Source organism: Drechmeria coniospora, chromosome 01, assembly GCF_001625195.1.
Source record: "Drechmeria coniospora strain ARSEF 6962 chromosome 01, whole genome shotgun sequence".
In the NCBI taxonomy this organism is placed as follows: domain Eukaryota; kingdom Fungi; phylum Ascomycota; class Sordariomycetes; order Hypocreales; family Ophiocordycipitaceae; genus Drechmeria; species Drechmeria coniospora.
Genome location: NC_054389.1, coordinates 3,401,934 through 3,428,551, shown reverse-complemented (window position 1 = coordinate 3,428,551; position 26,618 = coordinate 3,401,934). Strand labels below are relative to the sequence as shown.

At 48.8% G+C, this 26,618-nt stretch overlaps 6 protein-coding genes across 6 annotated transcripts; 1 reads left to right on the top strand and 5 right to left on the bottom strand.

Annotated features, from left to right (window-relative positions):
- Positions 1–1,041: 1,041 nt before the first annotated feature.
- On the bottom strand, positions 1,042–4,302 carry DCS_00802 (putative protein MCD4, required for GPI anchor synthesis; the record flags this gene model as incomplete). Its single annotated transcript, XM_040798137.1, has 6 exons — positions 1,042–1,775; positions 1,867–1,975; positions 2,034–2,184; positions 2,247–2,434; positions 2,497–4,052; positions 4,125–4,302. 6 exons carry the CDS (start codon positions 4,300–4,302, stop codon positions 1,042–1,044), a joined length of 2,916 nt encoding a protein of 971 aa, XP_040659020.1.
- Positions 4,303–5,446: 1,144 nt separating this feature from the next.
- Positions 5,447–7,093, top strand: DCS_00801 (uncharacterized protein; the record flags this gene model as incomplete). Its single annotated transcript, XM_040798136.1, has 1 exon — positions 5,447–7,093. The coding sequence occupies one exon, from the start codon at positions 5,447–5,449 to the stop codon at positions 7,091–7,093; it is 1,647 nt and encodes a 548-aa protein (XP_040659019.1).
- A 960-nt stretch (positions 7,094–8,053) lies between these two features.
- DCS_00800 (WD40 repeat-like-containing domain protein) lies at positions 8,054–10,057 on the bottom strand (the record flags this gene model as incomplete). The annotated part of the gene is made up of 3 exons (XM_040798135.1): positions 8,054–9,423; positions 9,489–9,616; positions 9,705–10,057. The coding sequence occupies 3 exons, from the start codon at positions 10,055–10,057 to the stop codon at positions 8,054–8,056; spliced, it is 1,851 nt and encodes a 616-aa protein (XP_040659018.1).
- Positions 10,058–13,133: 3,076 nt separating this feature from the next.
- DCS_00799 (ATPase family AAA domain-containing protein 1) lies at positions 13,134–14,432 on the bottom strand (the record flags this gene model as incomplete). The annotated part of the gene is made up of 5 exons (XM_040798134.1): positions 13,134–13,166; positions 13,264–13,564; positions 13,620–13,992; positions 14,053–14,311; positions 14,373–14,432. The coding sequence occupies 5 exons, from the start codon at positions 14,430–14,432 to the stop codon at positions 13,134–13,136; spliced, it is 1,026 nt and encodes a 341-aa protein (XP_040659017.1).
- A 6,046-nt stretch (positions 14,433–20,478) lies between these two features.
- Positions 20,479–21,258, bottom strand: DCS_00798 (putative ribosomal protein L12; the record flags this gene model as incomplete). Its single annotated transcript, XM_040798133.1, has 4 exons — positions 20,479–20,922; positions 20,980–21,100; positions 21,159–21,192; positions 21,255–21,258. 4 exons carry the CDS (start codon positions 21,256–21,258, stop codon positions 20,479–20,481), a joined length of 603 nt encoding a protein of 200 aa, XP_040659016.1.
- A 1,375-nt stretch (positions 21,259–22,633) lies between these two features.
- DCS_00797 (uncharacterized protein) lies at positions 22,634–25,312 on the bottom strand (the record flags this gene model as incomplete). Its single annotated transcript, XM_040798132.1, has 6 exons — positions 22,634–22,906; positions 22,965–24,059; positions 24,120–24,596; positions 24,659–24,953; positions 25,017–25,147; positions 25,220–25,312. 6 exons carry the CDS (start codon positions 25,310–25,312, stop codon positions 22,634–22,636), a joined length of 2,364 nt encoding a protein of 787 aa, XP_040659015.1.
- Positions 25,313–26,618: the final 1,306 nt, after the last annotated feature.

Sequence of the window (26,618 nt, the reverse complement as noted above, 5' to 3'; positions counted from 1 at the left end):
TTGGTACTGAGCACTAGTACAACGCCATCAGGAAACAAGCAGTAGGATGTTCGTTCAGTACTGCTGAGTGCATGGGCACCTAATCACCAGGTTGCTTGAGCACACGATGTGATACATGGACTCTCAAACTTGAAACTGGGTATCAATGTTACTGGAGATTAAGTTTTGTCGCTGTGTCTTCCATAGTTATTAGTCTTATATAATAGGATCTAGCTGGGAACTTGAAGGCAGTCGAGAGGGAACTCCAGGCCATCACAGCAAGGGAGGGTGGCGTAACATAGTGTATTCACTCACTAACATTTGGTTGAGAGGTATTATTGCGCGTCAAGTCCATTCGAACACTAGCATACTTGTACCTAAGTACTAATACCTGGTACCAATCTGCGTACCCTCTGTACGGACAACCCTCGAGCGCCAGCAACAACAACAGATACATAAGGCCTTGTTTGCACAATTGTGACGTACTGCCACCAGGCACCTGCTACTAGCCAACCTACCTTAGTACCTAGACACGAAGGTGCCTTGATTGTAGGTGCCCAATAGCATTCACAAGCCTTCGCGGTAATAGTGGCGTTCTCATCTCGTGGGTCTACCAACTGCTGTCGCTCGGCCTCGACCATCGGCGATAACGGCGGACGTCCAAATGCACCCTGTCGAGTCCACAGTTCTCGCTCCCTCCGTCGCCAGCGGCGTCAAGTTTCGAAAAACCACGAAGCCGCATCACAATACGCAAAGTGTTCAATCGGTAATTTATGCATTCGGTCAATGGGGATTCAACTACCAAGTTCTAGGCCGCATAAGTAATTTTGGTCTCGGTTTCGACTTTTTTATAAGCTAATCGCATGCTGATGACGTCGTGCAACTTGTGGCATACAGATGAAAGCCAACCTCCAAGAGACGTGTCGCCCTACCAGGGACAAGGTGCCGCAAGTTATGTATCCTCTCACATGCGATTTAATCGCATCTTCGTTTGCTCCACCGTGCCTCCATTGATTGCACCTCCGCCTCCCCTGCTGTGGCGATGACGAGTGCCCCTGTTTGCTATTTGGTCTTCATCTCATCAACATCAACGTCAATGCCTGCAATGAGGATGGCGCTGACCCCTTCAAGCCCAGCAACAAACACACACAAAAGGCTCGCAATTGCGAAGTGACTGATCGTCGACCCAATCTCCAACCATGACCCTTCGTCCTTCACCACCCAGAAGAAATAGAGGGTGAGGATGTCACTCGCCGCCATGACAAGCATAAAGAGAGCTGACGGTGCCACGCCTAGCCTCTTATTGAGAACCCCCAAATTGGCTGAGATCAAGGCAAACGGAATCATTAGCTTCAAGATGAGAAGGGCGCCTTGTGAGAAAGGGTCAAATATCGGTATGAGGCGATATACACTCTCCAGGCTGAAGGATGAGACGGAAGCCACGTTGCCGGTGCTGAAAAACGCCGACTGCAGGAGAACCATGAAGAGGAGGGCTACTCGCGCATCCGACAGCCTCAATGGTCGTACGCGTGAACCGCTTCGACGAACGGGGCTCGAGGTTGACGTTGGTGATTCGTCGTTTGCCTCTGCCGTCGATCTTGAGAATATCTCCAATGCGTACTCAAGGCGAACCCAGAGTAGCAATGTAATACTAAAAGCTACATAGAACAGTCCCTCGTAGGAGATGGTCAAGATGATGAAGGTCGGCGCGCAGGTGAGAAACATGACAGCCAGTCGATGCATGTAATGTGTGTTTGACTGCAATTTATAGGACAGGGGTATAAGAAACGATACCACTAGCCCACGGGTTAGTTTCGGCTTGACATTCTAGCCATACGAGTATAGCTTTCTGACCAGTATTGGGCACAAAGGACAAGGGAAACGTACCAAGCACAGACCACGCTACCATTTGGTTACCCAGAGGCAGCCCTTGCTTGGCTTGCAGGCTCAGAGCACTGGAGCGTGTCACCAACATTGCCAAGGGAATGAGACCTGTCTACAACGTGAACGGTTAGTGAATTCCAGGATAGCGCAGATGCGAAAGATGGCCGTACTTGAACTCCAGTGACGATGCGCCTGACCATGCGATCTGTGCCATCGCCGCTGGGGCCAGTTTTGCGATCCCTCGGAAACTCGGACAAAACGTGGTCTTCCAGAAGCAAATAGAGGACGCCGATGAGGGCCATAGCCGTGCCGCCGATGAGGCTACAGAAAATGGTAAGAATGGTGGTGGCAAGAAGCAGACCGTCGGGGATTTATAAACCAACATTAGTGGAACGCTCTCAACCTTCATGGCAGGAAGCAACGTGAATGTGCTCATAGCCAAACACGAGGCAAGCCAGGTCATGCTCAATACGGCGTGCTTTTCAAGGAAGGAGATGCCATATGTAGCCGGCCAAACTGACAACAAGACGAAAATTCCCGTCAAGATCTCGCGATAAATGTAGCCCAATGCCTGCAACCTGTTAGATGCAAGGACGGCAGCAGCGGATATCGGCGGGCGTCATCCGAACTTACTAGGGACTGGAGGACGGCAATGAACATGACAGTGTGCGTCAGGAATGCCACAGCTTCTCTGTGCGACGTAATGTGCGCGAAGAGAAGCTTACGGCCAGTGGCAAGACTATCGCGGTGGGCGAAAACTTCTTCCCAGAAGAAAACTGGAAAGAAGGCATAGGCGTAGTAGGTTGGTGGAGACTTTGACATCAAGAACGACGCATAGAGTGCCATCAGGATGGACGAAAAAACGCCGACGCTCGCGACGGTCCGCTTGGGAAGGACGACTTCCTCTATGACATAGGTGTCAATGACTGTGGTCAAGGCATACGCCATCCAGCCCAGATAGCCGACGGTGACGAGTGCGCGCAGGAACAACCAGTCATACGTCTGAAGATAGCGAAGCCCATCGAGGGCAATCCCAATCAGCGCATCGGACTCTTCGATGGCTTCCTCGTACTGCGCTGCTGCGATCAGGCCCCGGATGGAGGATATGCGTTGATCCGGGGTGTATCCTTGATCGCTCAAGGGTCGATATGGTTTGAACCGAAGCTCGTTTGCTCTCTTCCTTTCTTCCTTGACGCGGTACATTTCGAGGATTCCTTGCGCATTGACAAGCAATGCTTGGGCTTTCTCACGGTTGTCCGCCAAGAGATAGGAGAGCGGGAGTTTGCCGACCGAGTTTGCGGGAAATTCTGTCCCGATCAAGTATGACATCAGAGCAGCGATATCGGCCTGGGAAACGTCGTGCCTCTGGACATGGTCAAGGCCCCAATCAGACGAGTAGTCATCGTGACCAGGAGCAGCGGTTTCAGGGTACAGCTTGGGGGGAGCCACTCCAGCACCCCATGAAATGAGTGGCGTACGCGTGTTATCTGGGTGACCATCCCCGTGGCTGCCCCAGTCGCTCATTCCGTGATCGGCAGTGAAAACAAAGGCGGTACGGTCATCACCGTAGAAGTCTTGAATCAGCTCCGTCACCTCTTTGACTCCCTGGTCGACAACCTTGATGTTACTCAGATACTCTTTCGAATAAGGTCGGTATGCGTGGCCACTAGTATCAAGGCCAAGTAAATGCAAGAAGAATACGTTCCTGTCCTGACGAAGGGCCTTCTCGAGTGTCCGGTTCGTGCCTGCTTGGGCGAAGAATTCCTTGACGTGATCAAAAACCCAATAGTCGAGCCGGGTGGCGTCTTGAGAAAAGTCTTCGAATTCGTGCTCATACATGGCAGCATCGACACGACCGGGAACGGCGCCGCGCTCGAACATGGGCAGGATGTCAGGACTTCCCCAGCTCCAAGTATGGCGGCTACGATTAAAGACACTGTCAAAATCAACGGGGTTGAGCTTCCAGCCTGTCGCAACAGCAGAGACATCTTCGTAGAGGCCTGCGATCAGAGCGACGTGTCCCGGGCGCGATTCGGTCGGGACTCGCGTGTGCGAAACGCCAAAAGTTCCTTTATGAAGTACGCGAGAACGGAGAAAGGGTGCAAGTGGCCTTGGAACCAGGTCTTGCTCTGACGTAGGATACGGTTCAGGAAAGGACTGGAAAGCTTTGTCAGCGCGTAGCCCATCGCCTGAGGAGGATGCCGGTTAGTTCAGAGCGCTGTCATTGTAGAGGAAAGAAGAGGTGGAGAAGTTGAGCTTACCAACGAAGAGAACCAGCCTGTCGGCGGGAGGTTTCGCTGAAGCGGCTCGATCGATGCCAAAGACGCGCATGCCCGACACAATGGGGCTAACAAAGTACACATCGAAAATGGAAAGAATATAGACAAGATGAAAAACTACCGCCATCGCCAAGAAGGCAAACCGACTGAGAGCCGTCATTACGAGGGCGATGGGGGGCCAGAGGGTTTTGAGAGAGTAATAGGCGGCGGCCCGTAATGTTTGGCGGTGTGTCCGTTAAGGCGATCTCATGGCATTTCCAGAGAAGGGAGTTGCGGACTGTCTGGCTCGCACCGAAACTTGAAGCCTTCCAGGCGGATGTCAATGTAAGGTATGAATCAAGGACAGGAGTTACTACTGTGCATGTAACGCGCAGACGCGCAACCCGATCTCCACGACTAGCGCAACTCACTCGCATGCTGTACTTGTACTTGTACTTACAGTACTTGTGCTCTGTACTGTAGTAAAATAAACCTGGAGCTCAGCCAAGCTGGAATAAAACCCCAGCAACTATTATTACTTCACTGCTCACATTGACTATAGTTGAGTGTACTTGATTGACTTTTTGAGCACTAACCTGCTCGTAGTTTCCTCAATGTCTCCCCGTACAGCTTAATGGGCTGACCTGCCTGCATACAGAAGCTAGAAGGGAGAACCAGATACTAGGTAAGTAATACATTAATACTTGTACATGTACTGTACTCCCTCCCTATTTTACGGAGTACTTAGAAGGAAGACAGAGTGGAGCTTCCCCTTAGAGGAGAGGGGAGCAGTAGAGGTGGATCCCTATCTCCAGCCTTGCTAAATATTCAGGCATGCCGTATGAGTTTGTGACTATAAATCACAATTGAATATATCGTTTGCTAATTAAAAGCAGTCCAAAGAAAGCTTGTTGAGCATAGTTGTATGATCCTACTAATACTTGTATTCTTACCTAGTACCTGATCTTCTCTTCCACAACAACGTACATTACTTATAGGCGGAACTACAGTAAGCCTTGAACCTCGAGAGTACGCCTAATTCCGTACCATACTTCATTAAGCACTTTTATTAAGTGTACTCGCATCTGCACGTACTGTTTGTACTGTAGTTGTGCATCGGCCAAGCGCCTAATACTCTGTTCTTAATGTGGTCACCTGAGGTACAGTACCTACCCCAACATCCTTGCGCAGAACGTCCACGAGTCCCCAACACGATCTGTACGCTGCAATTTCATGGAAAAAAGGTCTCCTGAAAGGCCTGCTTAAGCTAAACTTGGTGTCTCTAAGTACTGTTGACATCGATGCCAAGTTCGACGACAAGTGCCATGGACGAAGCAAGCCCAGGATCAGATCCACGATCGAATGTAGGGCTGGCAGAGCAAGAGGATACATCACCACCGCCACCCGCTCATTCGGCGCTCCCCGACAACGTTGCTATCCCCGAGTCTCCGTCCTTTGGGTCATTCAAGGCAAGCAGCCCCAGGCAGTCACGGAATTCTTCCTTCTCAGGAAGCAACTCGTACCATGACGATTGGGATCCCTTGCCACCACTGGACCGGCTCACTGTGCTCGACCTTCTCGACAACCTCGCCATCCCGCAACAACTCGAGAAGCTCCAGAAGGGCATATCGGCCCAGACCAAGAAGGTCCGCAAGTCCAGAGATGTCCTTAAGTCCAAAACTCAGCTTGCCCGCGATCGTATGGTGGAGGAATGGCGTCGCCGCGTGCCCACGGCGGACGAGCAGTTAGATCGCTACCGCAAACGAATGCGTCAACGCGTTAGCAACCTTACCACCCAGTGGAACGATACAAAGGCAGTCAGCTTGCGCGAGAAAATATCCTTCATCTGTGGCGTCATGAACATCTTCATAAGCGGATACCTCATTGGCGGCTTTCCCCAGTACTTCCACCTGTGGTATACTGCCCAGCTCGTCTACTTCATGCCCGTCCGCTTCCTCATCTACCACCATCGCGGTTACCACTACTTTCTTGCCGACCTTTGCTATTTTGTCAATGCACTGCTGACCCTGAGCATCTGGGTCTTCCCAAGTTCCAAGCGCCTCTTCACAGCTGCCTATTGTCTTGCATTTGGAAATAATGCCGTGGCGATAATCATGTGGCGCAACTCTCTGGTCTTCCACAGCTTCGACAAGGTCACCTCCCTCTTCATCCACATCATGCCATGTGCCACGCTCCACTGCATCGTCCATCTCCTCACTCCGGAGCAGCAGAGGGGACGATTTCCAGCCATCTGGACAATAAAGAACTCGCCCCCTAATTCCCCGACGGCGTATGCCAATGTCGCGTCCATGCTGGCCTGGAGCACTATTCCCTATGCCTTGTGGCAGCTTAGCTACTACATCTTCATCACCGTCCGCCGTCGAGAGAAGATTGCTGCAGGCCGACCCACGTCCTTTACTTGGTTGCGCCGTTCTTACTCCAGAACCTGGATCGGGAGGGCTGTCCTGGCTCTTCCAGGCAGCTTGCAGGAGCCGGCTTTCATGATGATCCAGTACAGCTACGCCGTGCTAACTATGCTGCCATGTCCTCTGTGGTTCATTAGCCGATATGCCTCTGCTGCATTTCTTCTCGCCGTCTTCGCGTGGAGCATATACAACGGCTCGACGTACTACATCGATGTTTTTGGCAAACGCTTTCAGAAGGAGCTCGAGGCCATGAAGGCTGAGGTTCTACATTGGCAAAGCACTCCGGAGCATATGCTGCAGTCTCCCATCATGACACCATGTCCAGACGGGCCGTCAGTCAACAACGTTGTCACATCCAATGCTGTGCGGATCATCGATGTGGGCTTCGGTGGGGAACCCATAACCGACCATCATTGTGATACCGACAGTCTTCGAAACAAGTGCTTGGATAACGACAATCTTATCGACAGAGCAATGGCCGCTACGTCAACTGGAGTTGATTGTGGAGAGGAAGCCGCCTCGCGAGAACGGAAAGCCGGCAAATAACGATGAGTTGGGATTTGGAACCAATGTTGTGTTTTGCCCTTCGCCATTGTGTTTTGGAGCTATTCTCAAACCCCTTCCCATCAGCGAGCGAGCGTCCAAGGAGGGGATTTGCGTTGGTTCAATGAAGAGTTCGTCAGTGCTTTGCAACTTCTGCGGTTAGAGTTTTTTGATCTATTTGAATGTGGCCCTTCGTGTTTGCTCCGACTGACTGGGCCATGAGAGGCAACGTATGATACTGCTCGTGTGCATCAACTCAGTGCTCGTGCATGGGACAAAACTGTGCCACTTGAACTAGCATAGGGCAGACGAACGCTCAAGGCGATGGACTAGATTCTAGACTTCGAAGAATGTTTCCCTCGACTCGCTTCCACTTCTGCGACGCTACGAAGTATGATGATACAAAACGACAACAGTGAATAGGTTACTTCCCAGGCATCATGACAGCCGCAGGAGGCCCTACCTTCAAACCAGGACGAACCCAAACTGAAAATGCCCAAATTGGCAAATATATCCATCGATGTGTGGGCTCAGCCCCCCCCCCACCCGGACAACACCCTAGGCATTTGTCCGTCTTTAGCTCAAAAACAGTGGAGTGAGGCAGTATGCTTCGTCGTACTTGCCCTCTCTCCCTTGGGGTGGTATATAGAGACGGTCGTGACATTGCCAGTGATTTTGCATCCTGACGGGATCAGCTAAGGCAGCTAGCTAATCTGCTTCTGCTGCTGTGCCGCTGAAAGCAAGACGGCAAGGGATGGAAGTGGACATTGATGAAGGTCGGTTCTGGGGAACCATGCTGTGACGCTATCAACCGGGGTCGAAGGGAGGTATGCTCCTGGTGAGGAAGAAGCCTTGATGCTATGCAATCGACTCTTCCGATTGATACAGATTGTGATTTGCGCATCTTAAATCAGACAGTGCAAGCCACAACACGGGGCAATCTGATTATCCTCCGAGGCCACTTCACCGAATAATGCCCCAATCAGTCAGCGGACCTCCACCGCTCTCGCCCTCCTCCCGAGATCCCGGGCGACGGCCAAAGACTGACCAGAAGCGCAATGTTTCATCACCAGCGCCAGTGACGACGACACGGCCGTCCGGGCTCATGGCAAGGTACAGAACACGATAGGTGTGCCCCGTCAAGCTGGCGACCTGGGTCATTGAGGGATACTTCCAAACCACAATCTGGTTCTGACTGTAACCGTGCGTGGACACTATCTCATTCGAGTTTTTCGACCAGGCAATGTTGCACACCTGGCTGCCTGTGTCGATTTCGTTGATGATGGAGCCTTTGACTGTATCGTGGAAGATGATTCGCCGATCTGCAGTGCCACCCCCGGAAGCGAGCAGGCCACGTTGATGGGGAGACCATGAGATGGCCTTGACAGCAGCTGTGTGTTCGGAAAACTTCCACAGCGGCGTATCTGAGAGCTTATCCCAGACTATTAACTTGTTGTCGTTCCCTCCGCTTGCTAGTTGCCCATCCTCGCAGTTCCATTTCAGCCCACACACCTCTTGCTTGTGTCCGACAAGCTTCCTGAGCCACTGGTCGGGAGCGCGAACATCTCGATGATAAATGAGCCTGTCTCGTGACCCAGAGGTCAAAATATGGGTATTCCAGGCTAACGAACCAACCCGCGCGGTGTGCCCGGTCATGGTCCGCAGCCTCCTCGTCTTCTCCGCATCCCAGATCTGAACCAAGCCCTTGCCGGTGCCGATGGCCAGATGTGTTCCCTTCTGTATCCAGGACACGCTGGTGACAGTGTCATCCTCGAGCGTGCATAGTTTGCTGACCTTGCTTGTCTGGGCATTCCACATGTAAACGCTTGCACCCAGGCCCACGCCTAGCATGTTGGAACTTCCCCAATCGACGAGGTTTAAGTAAAAGTCATCCGCCAGCTCGGGGGCATCGAGGACCTTGTATGGAACCTTGCTGACAGCTCGGGGCTGTCTCCGGGGGCTAAGGAGCAGTTGCTGGCTGCCAAAGCGAACGGGGGACAGGCTGTATATCTCAGCTCTAGTGTCCAGGTTGGGGCCGTGGCGTCCCTGGGGCGTTTTGGACGGCGTTGGATGGCCGGCAATGTGATGTTGATGACGGGAGGATATGTAAGAAAAAAGATTCTTATGCGGAGTCGATGGAGTCAACGACGAGGGGAGGGGAGAAGCAGTGCCGTTACCGGGCGGCGTGCGTGCTCGTGTGCCGTCCATTCCGCCCTGGGAGGAGGCTGGAAGAGAGATTTCCGGGGATATCGTTGGGGGGCTCGGTTGGGGCACTGAGCTCTCAAAGAGCTCGGCCCGAAGAAGAGTGGAGAAAGTGCGGTTCGCCTCCTCGGCTTGAGAGATCGAGCTGTCAGCAGAGTCACGAGCGCACGAGCTGGTATCGAGAGAAGCAACTTACTTTTCTGAAAATGAAGCTCGCCGTGAGGCGTTCGCTTCTTTTGCCTCGAAGGCGTCGTTGGGGAACCGTCCTCGTGGAGAAGGCTGAAGCTGGCCTGCAAATCTTGACCAGAGCGGGAGGGGATGAAACTAGACTGACGTTAGCCCTAGCCTCACTTAACAGACGTTGACACGGTGACGCCGACAGGCGAGCCAAAAATATGCAAGGAATACCAACCGGTCACCGTGTATTCTCTGGCGCTTCCGGCGAGGGCTCGTGCCAGAAGCGCTATCGCGATGCGCGTGTAGTAGAGGTTCTTGAAGCAAAGCACTGTCAACAGCTCCAGCATCCAGAGCGGCAGGTTTTGAGGCGACATCGTGTATCCGAGCTCGACTGTGCGTGGTCTTTGCGTTAACGTTGACAATTTGGGCTTTTTGTTTGCGTTCGTGCCGGGAACAGTCCGAAGGGTGGGTTGGCGGCGGCGGCGGCGGCGGCGTAGCAAGACGAGGTGGGCTGGTGGGTGTCCTAGTAGAAGTGATGCCTCTGCTGGAAGATGCCGCGCCCGCAAGGGCCGAATACTGTGGCTGCATCGTCTTGTTCGGGGCTAGATAATGGGAGCCGTTGAGGGGGGGCGATGGTGACGGTATGTGCGCGAGCGGTGGAGGGGATGCAAGAATGCTCTAGCAGCTGGAGTGGAGATGCTCAGTCTCGGACGGATGCACGGCGGCGTGGGAGAGACGAACACGAACGGCCTTGTATCGAAAAAAGAGTCTGAGCTTGACTTGATCATATCAACGTCAAAAAGGGAGCTCCGATTTCGCATATGCCGGGTCCTCCAACGTGATAGGGGGCGGGGAAGCTCTGACCTGGGAGTCGGCAGCGACTTCTGAGGCAGCTTCATGGGCCGATATTCTCTTTGCCGCTGTCAACGAGCGATCGTCGCCGCTTTTCTTATCGCCGTTGGGATAGCAGATGAAGGCTGGCACAGTCGTTCAGGTTAACACGTCTGTACATTTACGAGCTGAACGTAACCGCGAGGTGGCAGTCGAACCTCAAATAGGAGGGCTGTGCTCGCGATGGAAAATGTCCACGATGCTGCAAGTCAGCGCGAGGCATTGCCCGAAATGGTGCAGTCACCAGCACTCTCCGTTGGGCAGTCGGGAGGAAGGGGCGAGGCCAGCGAGCAAGGTGACGACGAAACTAGTCGAGTTTGTGCTTGAATGGAGGAGTGTGGGTAGATGGGATAAAAAATGACGAGGCTTTTGTGGTTGTGGAAAGAATGGGAGATGGGAGGTGGAGGAGATGTGTGTCGTTGGCCGTGTGTCTTGGGTCTTGCGTCGTTCGTCGTGTGTCGTGGTCCTGTGTCGTGGTCGTGTCGTGCTACTAATCCCCCGTTCATACTAGCAGGTTTCCTAACATTGGCTGCTATTAGCAACACCAGATACCGTACATCAACGTACTTGTAGAAGTAGCTAGCTGCCTTGGCAACTAGGCACCCGGTAAGCTGTATTGACGACGTGAGATACATGTAAGTACTGTACGGAGTACAAACAAGTAAGTACAAGTACTTGGAAGTACAGGCATATGTACATGTGCTAATGCGCTTACCCCGAAGTATTATTGACAGGAAGTGGATGTACAAGTACATGTTCGGAGTACTCCGTAAGAATTCTGTACTGTATATTATACTCCGTAAATAACACAGTACTTGTGCTGTGGCACTCTACTGATAGTCGGCAAGTTGCCTAAGTGGGTCCGCCACGTTCGCGGGGGATATGCAGGCTGGAGCATGGTTGCGGGTCATGCTGGAGGGCTCCATGCATGACGGATGTCATTTATGATGTAATACAAGTAATTATACTGTACAGGAGATACAGTTCTTGTAAATACTTGCTTAGTATTAGTTGTACTTATCTGCCCCCAACCGCCACTGGGTTGAAGTGCTGTACAAGTACGGAGTAAAGTAGAAGGGGATGTAGGGAGGGCAATCCCAATCCACGCAAACTAGGCCAAGGTGTTGTGGAAATGCAACGTAATGGAAACAATTCTTGCTCTATCACGGAGAATATACTATCACATCAAGTACTCCGTACTGTACTGCACATGTGCTATGTTTCAATTCAGTTGCGTTGTAACCTTGGATAGATATACCTACTCCTAGATTTGTACGCAGCTTCTTGTACGGAGTACTCGAAACGCAAGTGCAAGAAGCGGCCATCCGAAAGGAAATATCGTCATCCATGTAACTGCATGTGTAGTACCACAATCTATTATTACCCAGATAATGGAACGTGTATTGAATTTATTGATGCCGTCATTGTCAGATATGAGGCCAAGCGCTCGGAAACATTCTCCACGTTTACTTAGGTGAATACTGGTGTTATTCAGTACGGAGTACTCCGTAGTAGGTGTATTAGTAGTAATATTAGTGCAAGTACTGTACAGTACGGAGTTCAAGTACGCAGTACTTCGTGACAACTCATCTACATAGAATGTACCCCACCGTCGGCCAACGGCCATCTGGTCAGGATAGGGCTCTCAGCCAGCCCGTCCCCTCCCCCTTGCCATCGACGATGAGCGCAACAACACGAGCACAACAAACATTCACCCTTTGACTTCCCTCAATCTCGTCTCTGTCGTGTTTAAGAACCTTGAGATGGCATCTCTGCCCAGGGAAAAGTCCTTCAGTATATTTGTTAGACTCTGATCATTGACCCTAAGAAGTCAATGATATCGATCATGAAACTAGGATGATGGGTTCGCGGGCCCTCAGCGCTTTCAAGGCACGGCCAGACTATCAAGACTCACAGCCGAGGAGCCTGGCTAGCCCTCTGCAGGGCCCATCGACGTGGCCAAGTATATTCATGATGATCGTCCTTCTGCCGGTTTCAAATTCCGGTGCCTCTCGGATTATTTATCAGCCTGGCCGGCCGCCCTTGTCAACAACAAGGCTTTTTTCTGCTGGACATTCCGTGTTGGAAGTCCCTGTTTGCGTCACGAGGGTGCACTTTTCTAACCCGTGTTTTGTCAGGCATGAACCTTGAACAACTGAAATTGCAGCTACTGACTCTCGCCAGTTGCACTCATCCTCCAGTGCATGTTGTAGGCTGCATTGTTGTATACCATGTTATACACATACTCGGCACCTAAAGAGTCAGAGCAGTAACTCTAACCAATGATTTACTCAAGTATAAACTCCATCTTGACTGTGATGTTCTAATAGTAGAAAGTGATATGTAAATATGAAAATTAACCAAGATACTTGAGAAGTGTTAGCGACTATTGCAGAAAAGAGATCACTGGAAAATCACCAGGAAATCACTAGGAAATCACTAGGAAATTCCTAGGATCTAAAGAGTACCTAGGTGATCATTAGAGCCCAATACTGGTACAGGGCCAGCACTAGTGGACAGGAGCGGATCATTCGAAGTAAGTATACCTGACATGCCAGTGCTGTGAGCATGTTTAGAAGAAGCAGTTGTGCTGTTTCTCGGTTTTATGTATATTTACATGTTATGGACCCTATTCGATCAAGTTTCCAGCCGCTGAACTCCCCACGGGCCACACTTGATCGAAAGAAGCTCATTTATTTAACTTCCCCATGATCGCTAGAGCCGGAGCTTTTTGCCTTGGGTGCGCGGCTACTGCCTGGGTCTCCTCCGGAAGCTATCGTAGCACCTTGAACGTATGACCGCCGCCCTACGAAATCTTGAGTTCTGATACCACGGAGTTGGCTCGCGTCAATGGTTGGAATGGGTCGCCCTTCACGTCTATGCTCACGCATGTATTCACGCACCGGTGCCATGGCAGCGTCTCGGCATGCCTCCTTGAGATCGCTACCAGACATGCCCGCAGTTACCTTGGCCACATGCACGAGGTCGAAACTGTCGGCATCGGTCTTGGTGTCTTGCAGAATCAGTTGTAGTATCCGTCGCCGTTGCTCCAGGCCGGGAAGCGGGACTGGAAACTTTTTGGGCATACGTCGGAGGATTGCCTCGTCAATGTCATGAATTCGGTTCGTCGCACCGAGCACCACAATCCGTGCAGGCAAACCTGATTCGTCTGCCGACGTTAAACCATCCCATAGTGTCATAAACCTGACAGCGAAAGATTAGCGCGTCCGGAATTTGCTCGCTTGGAAAGGTTCTGTACTCTGCTTTCACCATACCACTGGCCTCATGCTCGCCACTCCTTCGCGTTCCCAATACTGCGTCGATCTCATCGATGAATATGATGGCGGGCTGCACCTTGCGGGCGAGCGAAAAGACAGCCCGGACTATCTTATTTGAGTCACCGTACCACTTCTCCGTCATGGTTGATATGTGCAAGTTAATAAAGGACGCTCCACTCTCATGAGCGATAGCCTTCGCCAGCATCGTCTTGCCACACCCAGGAGGCCCAAAAAAAAGCACACCGGACGGTGCCGAGAGCAGCGGGGCGGCATGAGAGTATAGTTGAGGCATCGTAAGAGGGTATATGACCGATTCCCTAACCTCTTCGATAATCAGGTCAAGTCCCCCGACATCTATGGAAAGGGGTCAATAACATATGCACAGAATGAAAGTACCGTTCCAGACGGCCTTACCGTCAAATCCTACGCGTATATCTTCTGGGCCTATCATCTCTAAAGCAATCAGGTTCTCGTATTCGTTGAGCGTCAAGTTCTCGAGACAAGGGCCATTGCTATCATGTTGTTCATCTTCTTCCATCTTCCGACGGTTGAGTCGTTCCAAGTGTGCCTTTGCTTGTCGCCGGGCCTGCTCATGCCTTTCCTTTTCTGGATCTGCCAAGTTGCTCAGCATCGGATTCAGGAAGTTCCGTGCCATATAGAGACCAGCTGTCATCTGAGGTATTGTAACGTCAGTACTTGCTTCCGCTCTACCACAATATGGTTGGTTCTTGTACCATTCCAGCGAAGAGCAAAAGATCCACGGCGATGTCGCCAAATTTTCGTCGTTCGGCCATCCCAAAAACCAGGCGCAGTCAGCGGGTTGCAAGTCTGGCTTGAGGTGGCTCGAGAACAGGGGATCGCAAGATACAACGCAAGCACCCGGAAGACAGTAATTACTCCGTACGTGCTGCTCAGTCAGGTTAAGGTGGCACGGGTCAGGCGATGAAAGGTGGGGCAATCTTTTCAAGGTGAAATGTCGCCATACCTCGAACAAGACTACTTATTACACTTGTGTAACTTTTTTTTCATGCTTGGATCGCGCAAAAGTAAACTAATATTAGCTGGTGAACGCTTCTACAAAGTACGTATCATTTCGTTGCAGACTGTACAAACTCCTTTTTGCTTTCTGTTGCATACATATTTCTATATTTATGATATATTCCAGTTCTGTATTAGCAGCTTATGGATAAACATATATTATTGGAATAATATCTCAAATATTATTAGCCTTGTTACTATAACAGCATTATGTATGTGCATTGTTTATTTTACCTTTTTCTACTTATACCACATAGCTCATAGATAAATATGAAATATGCTATAGAATTTCAAATACAAGAAGCGTAATATAACAACAACAATATTGCTAACAAGAAGAAGAAGATGATGAATATTCTTATTAATGTGATGATATCGTATATTAATACTAATAATAAATATTTTTCAAAGTAATAATACAAATAAAATTGCAGGTGTTACGGAGTCGCTAGGCGACTGCTCTAGGACTCTCAATGATGTTTATTAAAAGACTTGAAGGAGGGAAAACTACTTAGCAACTAGGGCTTCTAGTTGTGTGCGTTCCTCCTAGTGGGTCCCTTGGTTCTCTCCGTTCTCCTATATCGGGCTAAGCCCGATACCATAACAGCAGGGCTATAAGTTAAAAAGAGCATATACAAAGAGTACAACAGTAGAAAAGTTAAAATAGGATTTTACTAATAATTTATTTTAAAGGCGGCTGTTACGGGGTCGCTAGGCGACTGCTCTAGGACTCTCAATGATGTTTATTAAAAGACTTGAAGGAAGGAAAACTACTTGGCAACTAGGGCTTCTAGTTGTGTGCGTACTTCCTAGTGGGTCCCTTGGTTCCCTCCGTTCTTGTATATCGGGCTAAGCCCGATACCATAACAGCGGCTCAGTTTTAAACGATCAATAAGATTTACTAAATGACCTAAAGTCTAAAAGAAAATGACTAATACTATATCTATATATCTTTGCAAGCTCTTAGACAAAAACAATATGATGTACTATTTTTTGGACATAACTTAGAGTAATAACATCAATATTGTATATTAATTAGACGGAAGTTATTAAAATACAGAGAAATAAGATTTCTGAATTAGTTCGATTAGTGAAATCATTCATATTACCCAGCCTACTCCGTAGCTATATTTTTAATCCCCTCGGTCAGTAGGTCTAGCCGGTTTGAGCAGTTGTTAAGATAGCCTGTAGAGGCTGAGGTAGGCAAGTTAAGTTAGACCGTGGTGACTCTGGTCCCCTCGAGTGGGATCCACCTCATCGCACGCAGATGGTCATGCTAATGCTGGTCACGGAACATGAATGCACCTGTGAACTAGCATCTTCAAATCGCGTCGACCACGCCTTCCGGACGTCCATTCACCGCACTTGCAAGCAACGGGCGATTCTTTTTATCGTGACGTACCCCCAAAATGGCGGGAAGTTTCGAAATGCATTTGGACCCTCTTGGCCACGACGTTGATAGCTCTGGGCCTGTTGTTCCAGCAGTATCAAGAGCAACAAAGAGGGCACCCAGGGGGCCATCGAAAACGGCTAAAAAAATAACGAAAGCGGTACTACCTGGTGCCCGTCGGACTGTGAATCGGGAAACGACAATTACTTCAGCAACTGCGGAGCACGCTCTGGCTGAAACGATGAGCGCAGAATCTCTCAAAGCAACTGCAAAAATTTCGCCACCGCAGTTAACAATTGCAAATGATCGTAAGGTGTACAGAGGTATCCAGACATCTCAGAGCTGGCCCAAAGACTTGAGTAAGCGCACCTGTGGCGTCTGGAGTGTTGCAAGAAGCGGCACGAGACGACTAGCCTGTTCTATTGCTAAAATGTGAATGCAGCCCAAATGCAACAGCCTATTAATCCTTGGCAGGACACGAACGAATGTCAGCAATCCAACATCCTCGACGGTCACCTGACAGATGATCTGGAGGATGGTGGTTCAAGTATGCCTTATGGGCATCAATTGGACGATATTTCAATTCGGCAACGGTTTGGCGAACTTAAGCGGAAATATGAAAATTTGGAAATGAGGCATAGAGACCTGAGGGAAGTTGGTATAAAAGCAGCGGAATGCAATTTTGAACGTTTAAGGAACCAGGCCGAAACAAATATCAATGGTACGTGTGTGGTGCCGACGCAGGTTGTGAAGAACAACTATCGCTAACAACCAAGATTCAAACGAACTACTTTCTGAACTTGCAAGTGAGCTTGCAACGCAGTCTGGGATTGCTAGGGATGAGGGGCGAATCCAGCGATTACTGCAGCAAAATGAATACAATATTGGCAATCTTGAAGCCAAGAATGTCGAGTTAGGAGCGTCTCTATTATCCGCTCGCTCTGGCATCAAGTTACTGCCTACGAAAGCCCCCAAGGTAGGTACTAGTACGAACTCTGAGACTACTGGTATTTCACTGGGGTCTATAGCGTCAGCCGATATGAATTTGCCAGCAGTCGAGCAACAACAGGCAAATGAGTGTCTATATCGTGAACTTACAGGCCTCACTATAAATAGGCTGCGGTGTGGAGTTAAGGAAGACGTGTTCGATTGTCTCCAGCTGGGTAGAAATGGCTGTATGTGAATACTTCTTGCTGCGTTCCTGCAACGTAACCCCTTCAAGAATTCTTACCTTTACCTATAGCATTGCATTTCCAGCTTGAGCTAGAACATACTACGGGCAACGACATGTCTGACGAGGCCCAGTTAACCTATAAGCCACAACTGGATTCAGATCGGGACAGGAGCTTAATAGCGTTACTCCCTAACTATCTCTTAGAAGAAATTACATTCCCTCAGTCGCATGCATCAAAGTTTTATAGCAGAGTAGCAAGGTCTCTCCAGGACAAGATGGATTAATTATTATAATAATACAAGACGTGTTATTTAAAGCAGTTATGTGTTAAAGAATATGTAACACAATGTTAAGGAGTCACTAGGCAACTGCTCTAGGGGTGTTATGGTATCGGGCTAAGTGTTACGGAGTCGCTAGGCGACTGCTCTAGGACTCTCAATGATGTTTATTAAAAGACTTGAAGGAGGGAAAACTACTTAGCAACTAGGGCTTCTAGTTGTGTGCGTGCTTCCTAGTGGGTCCCTTGGTTCCCTCCGTTCTTGTATATCGGGCTAAGCCCGATACCATAACACTAAGCCCGATACTATAACACACATAGGGAGATGTGCCCATATAGACAATAGACTAGTTAACCGTTAGGCCAAATGGCCAAAACTATCAAAAGATCCGCTAGTATCTGCACATAGTGCGGGTTCTGCACCTCACATTCTGTTATGGATGTTATAATATTAGGCAAAGCCTAATATCATAACACATTCGCTTATACGGCCAACTGTTACGGAGTCACTAGGCTACTGTCACGATGCTGACTAGCAGGAAGGCAGTATGTGCAAAGACTGTAGAATTTTCGAACTAAGGAGGAAGAATGTTATGATATTAGGCTTTGCCTAATAGAGCTATGTCCTAGGATAGAGTCACGTGCTACCGCACGTGACTCGTATCCTATGACTAAGCAGGCATTGGAGTATAAGTACTCCAATGCCTAGTACCTTGAGTTAGTGTTCCGTAGATTTCTTAACAACTATTTCCGACCACTAGATACTGGTAGTACTAGTGACTCCATAACAAAGAAAAGATAAAGAAAACAGTAAGTACGAGGAGGAAGAGGCTATATATATAGGTGGTCTGTTACGGAGTCGTTAGGCGACTGCTCTACTCTCAATGATGTTTATTAAAAGACTTGAAGGAGGGAAAACTACTTGACAACTAGGGCTTCCAGTTGTGTGCGTTCCTCCTAGTGGGTCCCTTGGTTCCCTTCGTTCTCCTATATCGGGCTAAGCCCGATACCATAACATAGTCCGCGCATTACGTAATGAAGAGTGTAGGGTGGGCCAGAAAAATAGTACGATATACGATATCGTTACAGCTACTGCTCTAGGACTCTCAATAATGTTTATTAAAAGACTTAAAGAAGGGAAAACTACTTACCAATTAGGGCTTCTGGTTTATGTGCGTTCCCTAGTAGGTCCGTTAGTTCCCTCCATCTTGTATCCCACATCGGGCTAAGCCCAATACTATAACAGCTTAAAGTATTTATTATAACTATTTATAATAACAATACCTTTATGCTATTCTATTTTTATATAGAACAGTTATAAAATTCCTATAGTAATAGCTATAGTAAACCTATAATATAATTTAGTCTTAAAAATATTACAGGGTTACTGTTACGGAGTCGCTAGGCGACTGCTCTAGGACTCTCAGTGATGTTTATTAAAAGACTTGAAGGAGGGAAAGCTACTTGACAACTAGGGCTTCTAGTTGTGTGCGTTCCTCCTAGTGGGTCCCTTAGTTCCCTCCGTTCTCCTATATTGGGCTAAGCCCGATACCATAACAGTTACTAAGCAGCTGCTCTAAGAATTTTAATAAAGTTTATTAAAAGACTTAAAGAAAAGAAGACTACTTATTTGTAACACATATGGGGAGGTGTGCCCATATGGACAATAGACCAGTTAACCGTTCGACCAAATGGCCAAACTGTCAAAAGATCCGCCAGTATCCGCACTTAGTGCGGGTACTGCACCTCACATTCGCTTATAAGGCCTACACGCCTGTAGCGCGCCTTACATTATTAATTAGGGCTTCCTTTCTATATGCGCCTCTTAGGTAGGCCTATTGTCTCCCTTCGTCTCATGTTGTATTGTTAGGCTTAGCCCAATACTATAACATAACATAACAATTGTAACGATATTGTATATCGCACTCTCTTCCTAGCCTACCCTATACTCTTCATTACGTAATGCGCGGGCCGTCTGGGTATATAGCCCCTTCCTCTCCGTACTTACTGTTTTCTGTCTCTTTTCTTCCTCAGTTCGAAAATTCTACAGTCTTTGCGCATACTGCCTTCCTGCTAGTCAGCTTCGTAACTATTACGGAGTCGCTAGGCGACTGCTCTAGGACTCTCAATAATGTTTATTAAAAGACTTGAAGGATAGGAAAACTGCTTGGCAACTAGGGCTTCTAGTTGTGTGCGTTCCTCCTAGTGGGTCCCTTGGTTCCCTCCGTTCTCCTATATCGGGCTAAGCCCGATACCATAACAGTAACAACAATCTCAAAAGTAAAATTGTATATTTATTATATAATAATATTTATTTCATACATAGAATAAGTATAATATTATTATTACTATTATCTTATAAAATACTTTAAATTTACTATATAAAGAAAAGCAATACTTAAAACAAATAAAATGTAAGAAATCTGTCTCCAAAATAATAAAATTAAGTAACAGTATTATATATTAAACACGCTTAGTTAATGAACCAATAAAAAACCCTTCTATTGATATTAATATGTAAAATTTCTAATTTACTATAATAATTAAAGTAATATAATAATATGAAATATTGGCCATATTAATGGACCACTCCACTCACAGAATGCAAGAGTGTTGAGGTGAGTATAAGGCCGGGAGTTTTTTCTTCCTTGAACAAAAATTGAAAAATACTATTGGAGAAGCAGTAGATTTCAGAGTGTAGCCAAGGTAGTTAGGTCAGTTGTGTCGACATATGTCAAATTACCTAGTCCAAAACAATAGACAAAACAATAGACGATACTATGCGATGCGAAAGATCGTGGCAATTTTGTTAGGTCAAGCCGCATCTGACTGAACAAACAGTGTTTCTCACTTGGACGAAACGTCACGAATTGCCACTCGTTGGGAAACTGCTCAAAATTTGTACTGGACGGGGGTTTCCATAGCCGTGACTTGCTTTCGAGTCGCAAGTAATTAATTGGGCTATAAAAACTTGGGCCTCAAACCAGGCAAGTTACTCCTCAGGGACTGTTCAATTACGTTAACAAAATGATCTCGGCCGTCAATGACACATGTCAAGACGATGGCGAATGGTTTCTTACTGTCAATATCGCCGCTGTCAATACCCTCGATGATGGCCTTGGGAGGCTTGCCATCAACTTGGCATCCAACGCTGTAGGCAGTTCCCAAGATCTCCTTGACTGTACCCTTCAGTTCCTTGGAAAAGGACTTGTAGCGCATGGTGCGGGCAATGTCAATGATCTCTTCCAGGCTTACAGACTTGTTGTGCTTGATGTTCTTCTCCTTCTTTCGATCGCGAGGTGGCTCCTTCAACGCCTTGATGATCAGAGAGGATGCGGTAGGCACGACCGACACGGCAGCTTGGCGGTTCTGAATAGTGAGCTTCACTGTCACTCGCAACCCTTTCTATAATACCGTTATCAGATAATTGGAAGTCCATTAGAATGTTCGACAGCTCCCTACCCAGTCACCAGTAGCCTTGGCGATGTCTTCGCCCACCTTCTTCGGTGACAAACCTAGAGGGCCGATCTTCGGGGCCAGGGCCGACGACGCACCAACCTCACCACCGGTGGCTCGGAGGTGGCTAGTAGGAGGTCAGGATTTTGAAATGAAGTACTCTTCATGCCATGGGCAACACATACATAACCTTCACCTCATTCGGGTCGAACTTAGGAGCTGGAGAGTTTCCCTAGTTAAAAAAAAAAGTCGAGATAACACCGAGATGGAATTATCCTTACGCATTGTTTCGGTTGGGGTGTAAGTTGGCAGAGGCTCGTGGTTTGCTTGCCAAAGAAACTGCTTCGAAGTTGCACAAAGGCTGGAAGAGGGAGTTGAGATGGTAATTCAAACTTTTTTGTGTGCAAGTCAGGTTGCCCTAAAATTGACAAGCATACTTGTAAAATTCGTGATGACTAAGTAGATTTCTCCTTCCGTTCTCGGGGCCAAGTACGTATCGTTACTTATGTAAGCTAGCTGTTTTTCTATACTCCGTAAGTTGCCCCAGTTGTTCTCCGTGCGCATCTTTTTTTGGGTCCATAATATGCCCTTCGGTCGTTGCCCCTCGTATTACCAGCACCAGCACTGTATTTATTTCCGTACATATGCTGACTTATAAGTAACTCCCCCAAAGGATTATAGAATGTCTTATTTGCTGGTTCGAATGTTATTTGCACTGTTTTCTCCACGCAATATTTTTTCAAGTACTTGTACGGCTTGATTGATATTCTTGAACCTGGCAGCCTTCCCTGGATGTACGACTGAAGATACTAGGAAGGACGCGAACTAAACTGGCCGAAAAAAAATCAGTAAACATCAATTTGATAGCTTGGAAATAAATTCTCCCATTCTTGAAGTACGATGGATGGCGAGAGGGCTGAATGTCTCGGATGAAATTACCCCTTCGGATTAAAAATATTCTCATGCAGGTAGTGATGTTTGTGTGCAAAGTATTCGAGTCTCGCAGTCATGCGCGCCCACGTGTTTACATGCTCATTGAACATTACCAGAATCTGATATACATGTACACAAAACACCACTAGCATGTGCCCAGTATGCAAGTTGGCATGTTTGTAGATACCTTCACGAGATACGGAGTACAAGTCACCAACTTTCGAATATTACTGACGTAATGTCGGACGGATCATGTGGTATAATCAAGGCTACTGGACCGCCTCATCACAAACAAGCGCCGGTATATTTTCTACTATGTCCGGTGCTGGCGACGTGTGGTGCATTGTTACTGGGCCAATCTTCCAGGTCACCCAGCTCAGTCAACCAGTGTTCCACATACACAGGTACTGGTATATCATCCTCCAACATACATACAACACTCGGGATTCAATTCACATAAGTGCCGTCATTCAGTTTGTCAGCCAACATCAGAGTCGGGGGTCGATACGACGGACACCTGAACCAGACCAACATCTCTGTTGGTAAGAAATAGATTCCTCGCCCTAAGCAACGCTCTTCCTCCGAGTGAGGTTGTGCTCCAACCCTGAAATTTGTAGCCGGGGAAGCCAGAAAGCCAACTAACTGTGCAACTGAAACGATTGCATGCCCCCTCCTAGCGAGAGACCACCGAGACCTCGCATGTCAGTTCGTGCCACTTACAGCGAGCCTATAACGCGAGAGGAGAGGTTAGCCAGGTCTGTACAGCCTTTGACTTCGAAAGAGGTTGAATCAAATCATACTTCATCAGGTGGTCCATGAATGTCTGGAGGGACACGTCGTCGGTGAAGATAGTTTGAGCCGAGGTTGCCCCAGTGCCGCCATAAGGACCCGTTGTATGCGTCGTGGATGGATTCAGCTTTGAAAGGAGAAAGCGAGCCTGGGAGCCCCCGGCATCACAGACAATGAAACGAGGCAAGGGAAACCGGTCGGTAATAAGATCCTGTGCCACATTAGCACAAGTGCCGACAAAAAGCGTTCTCTCGCTACCGGAAACTTACTCGAGCATCTTCCTTTGGCTGCTCTAGCAATGCAGCGAAGTTCTCATAGCCTTCCTGGTCCTGGTATCCCGCTTTCCGCCATTCGGCAATAGTCTCGCCATGGAAAATCAGGATATGGAAAAAGGTATCAAGAAGCAACGTATGTGTGGGTTGGATAGAAGCTGAGTCCAGGAGAACCGGCATTCCTCCGTCCTGATCAAACGTATACGAATCCAGTGTTGGCTGAATCATGACAAGCGAGTTGCTGACATCCTCGTGGTTCAGTACATGACGGTCGAAAGCGGTTTCATCAGGCGAGTTGTTGAAGACCTGCAGAAACTGACTCCTGCGAAGGTGAAACATGAACTGTGGGTAGAGGGTGAAGTTCTTTTCCAGCCGAAAGGACGACGGATCATCTTTTCGATAGTCCGCAAATCTTGAACAGAGGCGAATAAGCATTCTGTCCACCCACCGCAATACATCTGGGCCATCATCAACTTCCGACTTGAAGACGGCAATTCTTGACATCAGAACTGCTGCTGCCTCCTGATCAAAGGATTGGGCAATAGCCGGATCACCCGCAGGGCCACTTAAGCTTCGGGCTATTGTTGTAACCCGAAGATGAAACTGGCCAGAGGAATGTTGATAGTATGTCAAAAACTGCATCATCCCTTTCTGGGAAGGCTGTTGATGGGACACAGGTCCCTGGCCTGCGACCTCAAAGTATATACCGTAGCTGGCTTTTGGGTCGATTCCGCACATTTTCCATGAGCACGTGTTTCCGATGCCACACTCTGTTTCGCCAACAGAAACAGATTTCTTGTTGAGAGATACAGCATGCCCGATGAGTCCTGTGACCTTGAGTTCCTTGGTTGTCAGCACCTCCAGGACTGCGTTGAAGCCCATAAGAAGGTTGTCATCCCCGTCCTTTTCGAAAACGCGGATGAATGACTGCTTGAACATGGAGGAGGTGAAACTGTCCGTCAAGATCATGTGGCCACCTGTAGAGTTACAAAGCCCCTTCATCTCAAGCAGACCGACCTGGTCTAGACAGCCAGCAAAGATGTCAACAATGTGACCATTGTGGGCAGTTCGCTTTGCCAAATTGTCATAAAACTATGGAAACAAATGTTAGCTCCCTTCTCATCAATCGCCAACTTACGAATAGTGACATACCTTAAGAGCCTTTTTGAAGTACTTGACGTTATCTCTGTCGATATCATGGTGCGATCGAATAGGCTCACGGAGTTCGGGTCCAACAACCATTCCTGGCCCTTCTGTGGCTGGGCCACCTGCGAACAACATAATGCGACCACCGGCGTCATGGAATGACGATTCCATGAGGCCGACGGCGACACTGAGGGCCACACCAGTGCATCGGAGGCTGCGATGATCGGTGGCAGTAGGCCATGGGTCTTTCTGAAGGGTCTCCAGGGTTTTTGTGAGCTGAAATTCAGCTTGCTGGACGGGAAGGAGGAAGCGGGATGCCGGTCCCGATGGCATCTGACGGCCCGGCTGTGGTTGCGCACCGGGTCGTACGTTCGAAGACGTCAGGCCAAGCATTTCCTGAACCTGTTTCGCCGAGTAGTCCTTGCTGCCCCGGAATACATATGACTTGGCGCATCCATCATAGCCAATTTCATGTACTTGGGCCTGCCCGTTGCGAGTCAATCTCGGGTGTAACAACGATAACACAAAATGGGTTCTGGGCTCACCATCGTGCCAAAGGTGACGAGGCCTACGAGAGCATTCTCTGGCAGCAAGCTCAAGCTCATCACCAGCGACTCCTTCAAGGAGCTCAGGCCGTCCTCCTCCTGGCACAAATCCACGACATAGAGGAAGATGGGAGGGGTCGGGGCGGGTCGAGACAGGCGATACTCGATAGTTGTATTCGCCGGGTGGAGCTCGGGAGGTATGGCATTCGCGGTAATGTCCTTGTAGTGAGGTGGAAGCTGATTTCTCGACAAGCAAAATGGACATATCCAAACCCTGGCACGTATGTCGACTTGACTATAGCATGTATTAGGATGGCCCGGTAATGCATTGAATCGGTGGATCGTAGTGCAAGCATACCAGAAAGGGTTGAGGACAGACCTGCAAGGCTGCTTGCAGGTTACCGGCTCGAATTGCAGGAGAGGTGTGTCGAGCTTTTCCTTCAACGGCGTGTAGAGGGCACCGATGGGTACCACGAGCCTTGATGCTTCCTAAACGCAAGATGCGCCCTCATTAGCACAAATTGAGAGAGGCGATATGGGTGGGTGTGCAAATCGGCTTACCATACGTGAGCTGGGGAACACGTTCCAGCTCAACCGCACACCATCTCGATCCTCCACCTCACTCCATTGCTCCTTGAGCGCCTCGAAATCCATCTCGTAGCTTTGACTGGTGAATTTTCGAGAGGTGACTTCATTTACATTCGCGAGCGCGACTTTCACAGGCTGGATGTGTGATACTCAGATGTAGACGGCTGTATATGTGCCGATGTTGAGTCACAGCACAACAGTGATGCTCCAGCGTGTACTGTATGTGTGGAGGTCTCTGAGATGGGGTGTGGCTGAGGGGTAAAGTGGACAGCTTTCAAGGCCAGCCAGGTGAGATTTCGCACACGCTGTGGATCCGACGAGCTGCATCAGGGGGGTGATATAGGGTACATCACAGTACTTGTATTCAGTACTTAAAGCACCTTGATGTTCCCTTGGCACCATTGGTAAAGGATTTCGGAATCGCCATCGAATGCGCGAATCCTCAGTGGCCCCTTTCACCCCCCTCCTTAGTAGTAAAGGAGCTCCAGACCTGATTGTGGGATTGACCTGAGCGCAGGAGGGTAAACAATGGCCTGCGTCGCTAGCTCTACGCGATGCCTGCGTCATACGATATCATTTCCCTACGCGGTCAGGACGATGTCGCAGCGGACCAGTGGCCTGGCACCCGTGCGTCCACTTGCTTACGACCTGCACGAGCCTCCCAGGCCCAATACCAACGATCGACAAGCCCCCATCATCATACTCCATGGATTGTTTGGATCAAAGAAGAACAACAGGAGCATCAGCAAGTACGTTCCAGGAACCGAATATGAACGGAATGGGAATACCGTATGGCTGACGGCAGCTTAGGCAACTTGCTCGCGACTTAGGAAGATATGTGTATGCCTTGGTGAACTGACTTTCTACTCCCTTCTTCCATGATCCCATGCTGATGTTTGCCATCCACCTGTGACAGGACTTAAGAAATCACGGCGAGTCTCCCCAGGATCGTCGGCACGATTACTCCGCTATGGCCGAGGACGTAGCAGCCTTTATTAATGACCACCGGCTGAGAGACAGCACTGTTATCGGCCATTCCATGTACGAATACCAAGTTGTGCGATATTCCCCGGCTCCTGTGCTAACTTAAGTGGCCATGAAAGGGGAGCCAAGACTGCCATGACTCTCGCATTGACCTCGCCAGAGTTGGTAGCCAATATTATTGCCGTCGATAACGCTCCCGTCGATATGGCACTGAATGGAGATTTTGTGCGGTACATAAGGGGGATGGATAGGATACAGTCTGCAAACATCATGAACAGAGCAGAAGCAGATCGAATCCTGCAGAACTATGAAAAAGTTGGTTTAAAATTCTGGCTGCTGAATCGAACTCACCCCCCCTGCTTTCCGTTGGGGAGCTTACCAAAAGGGC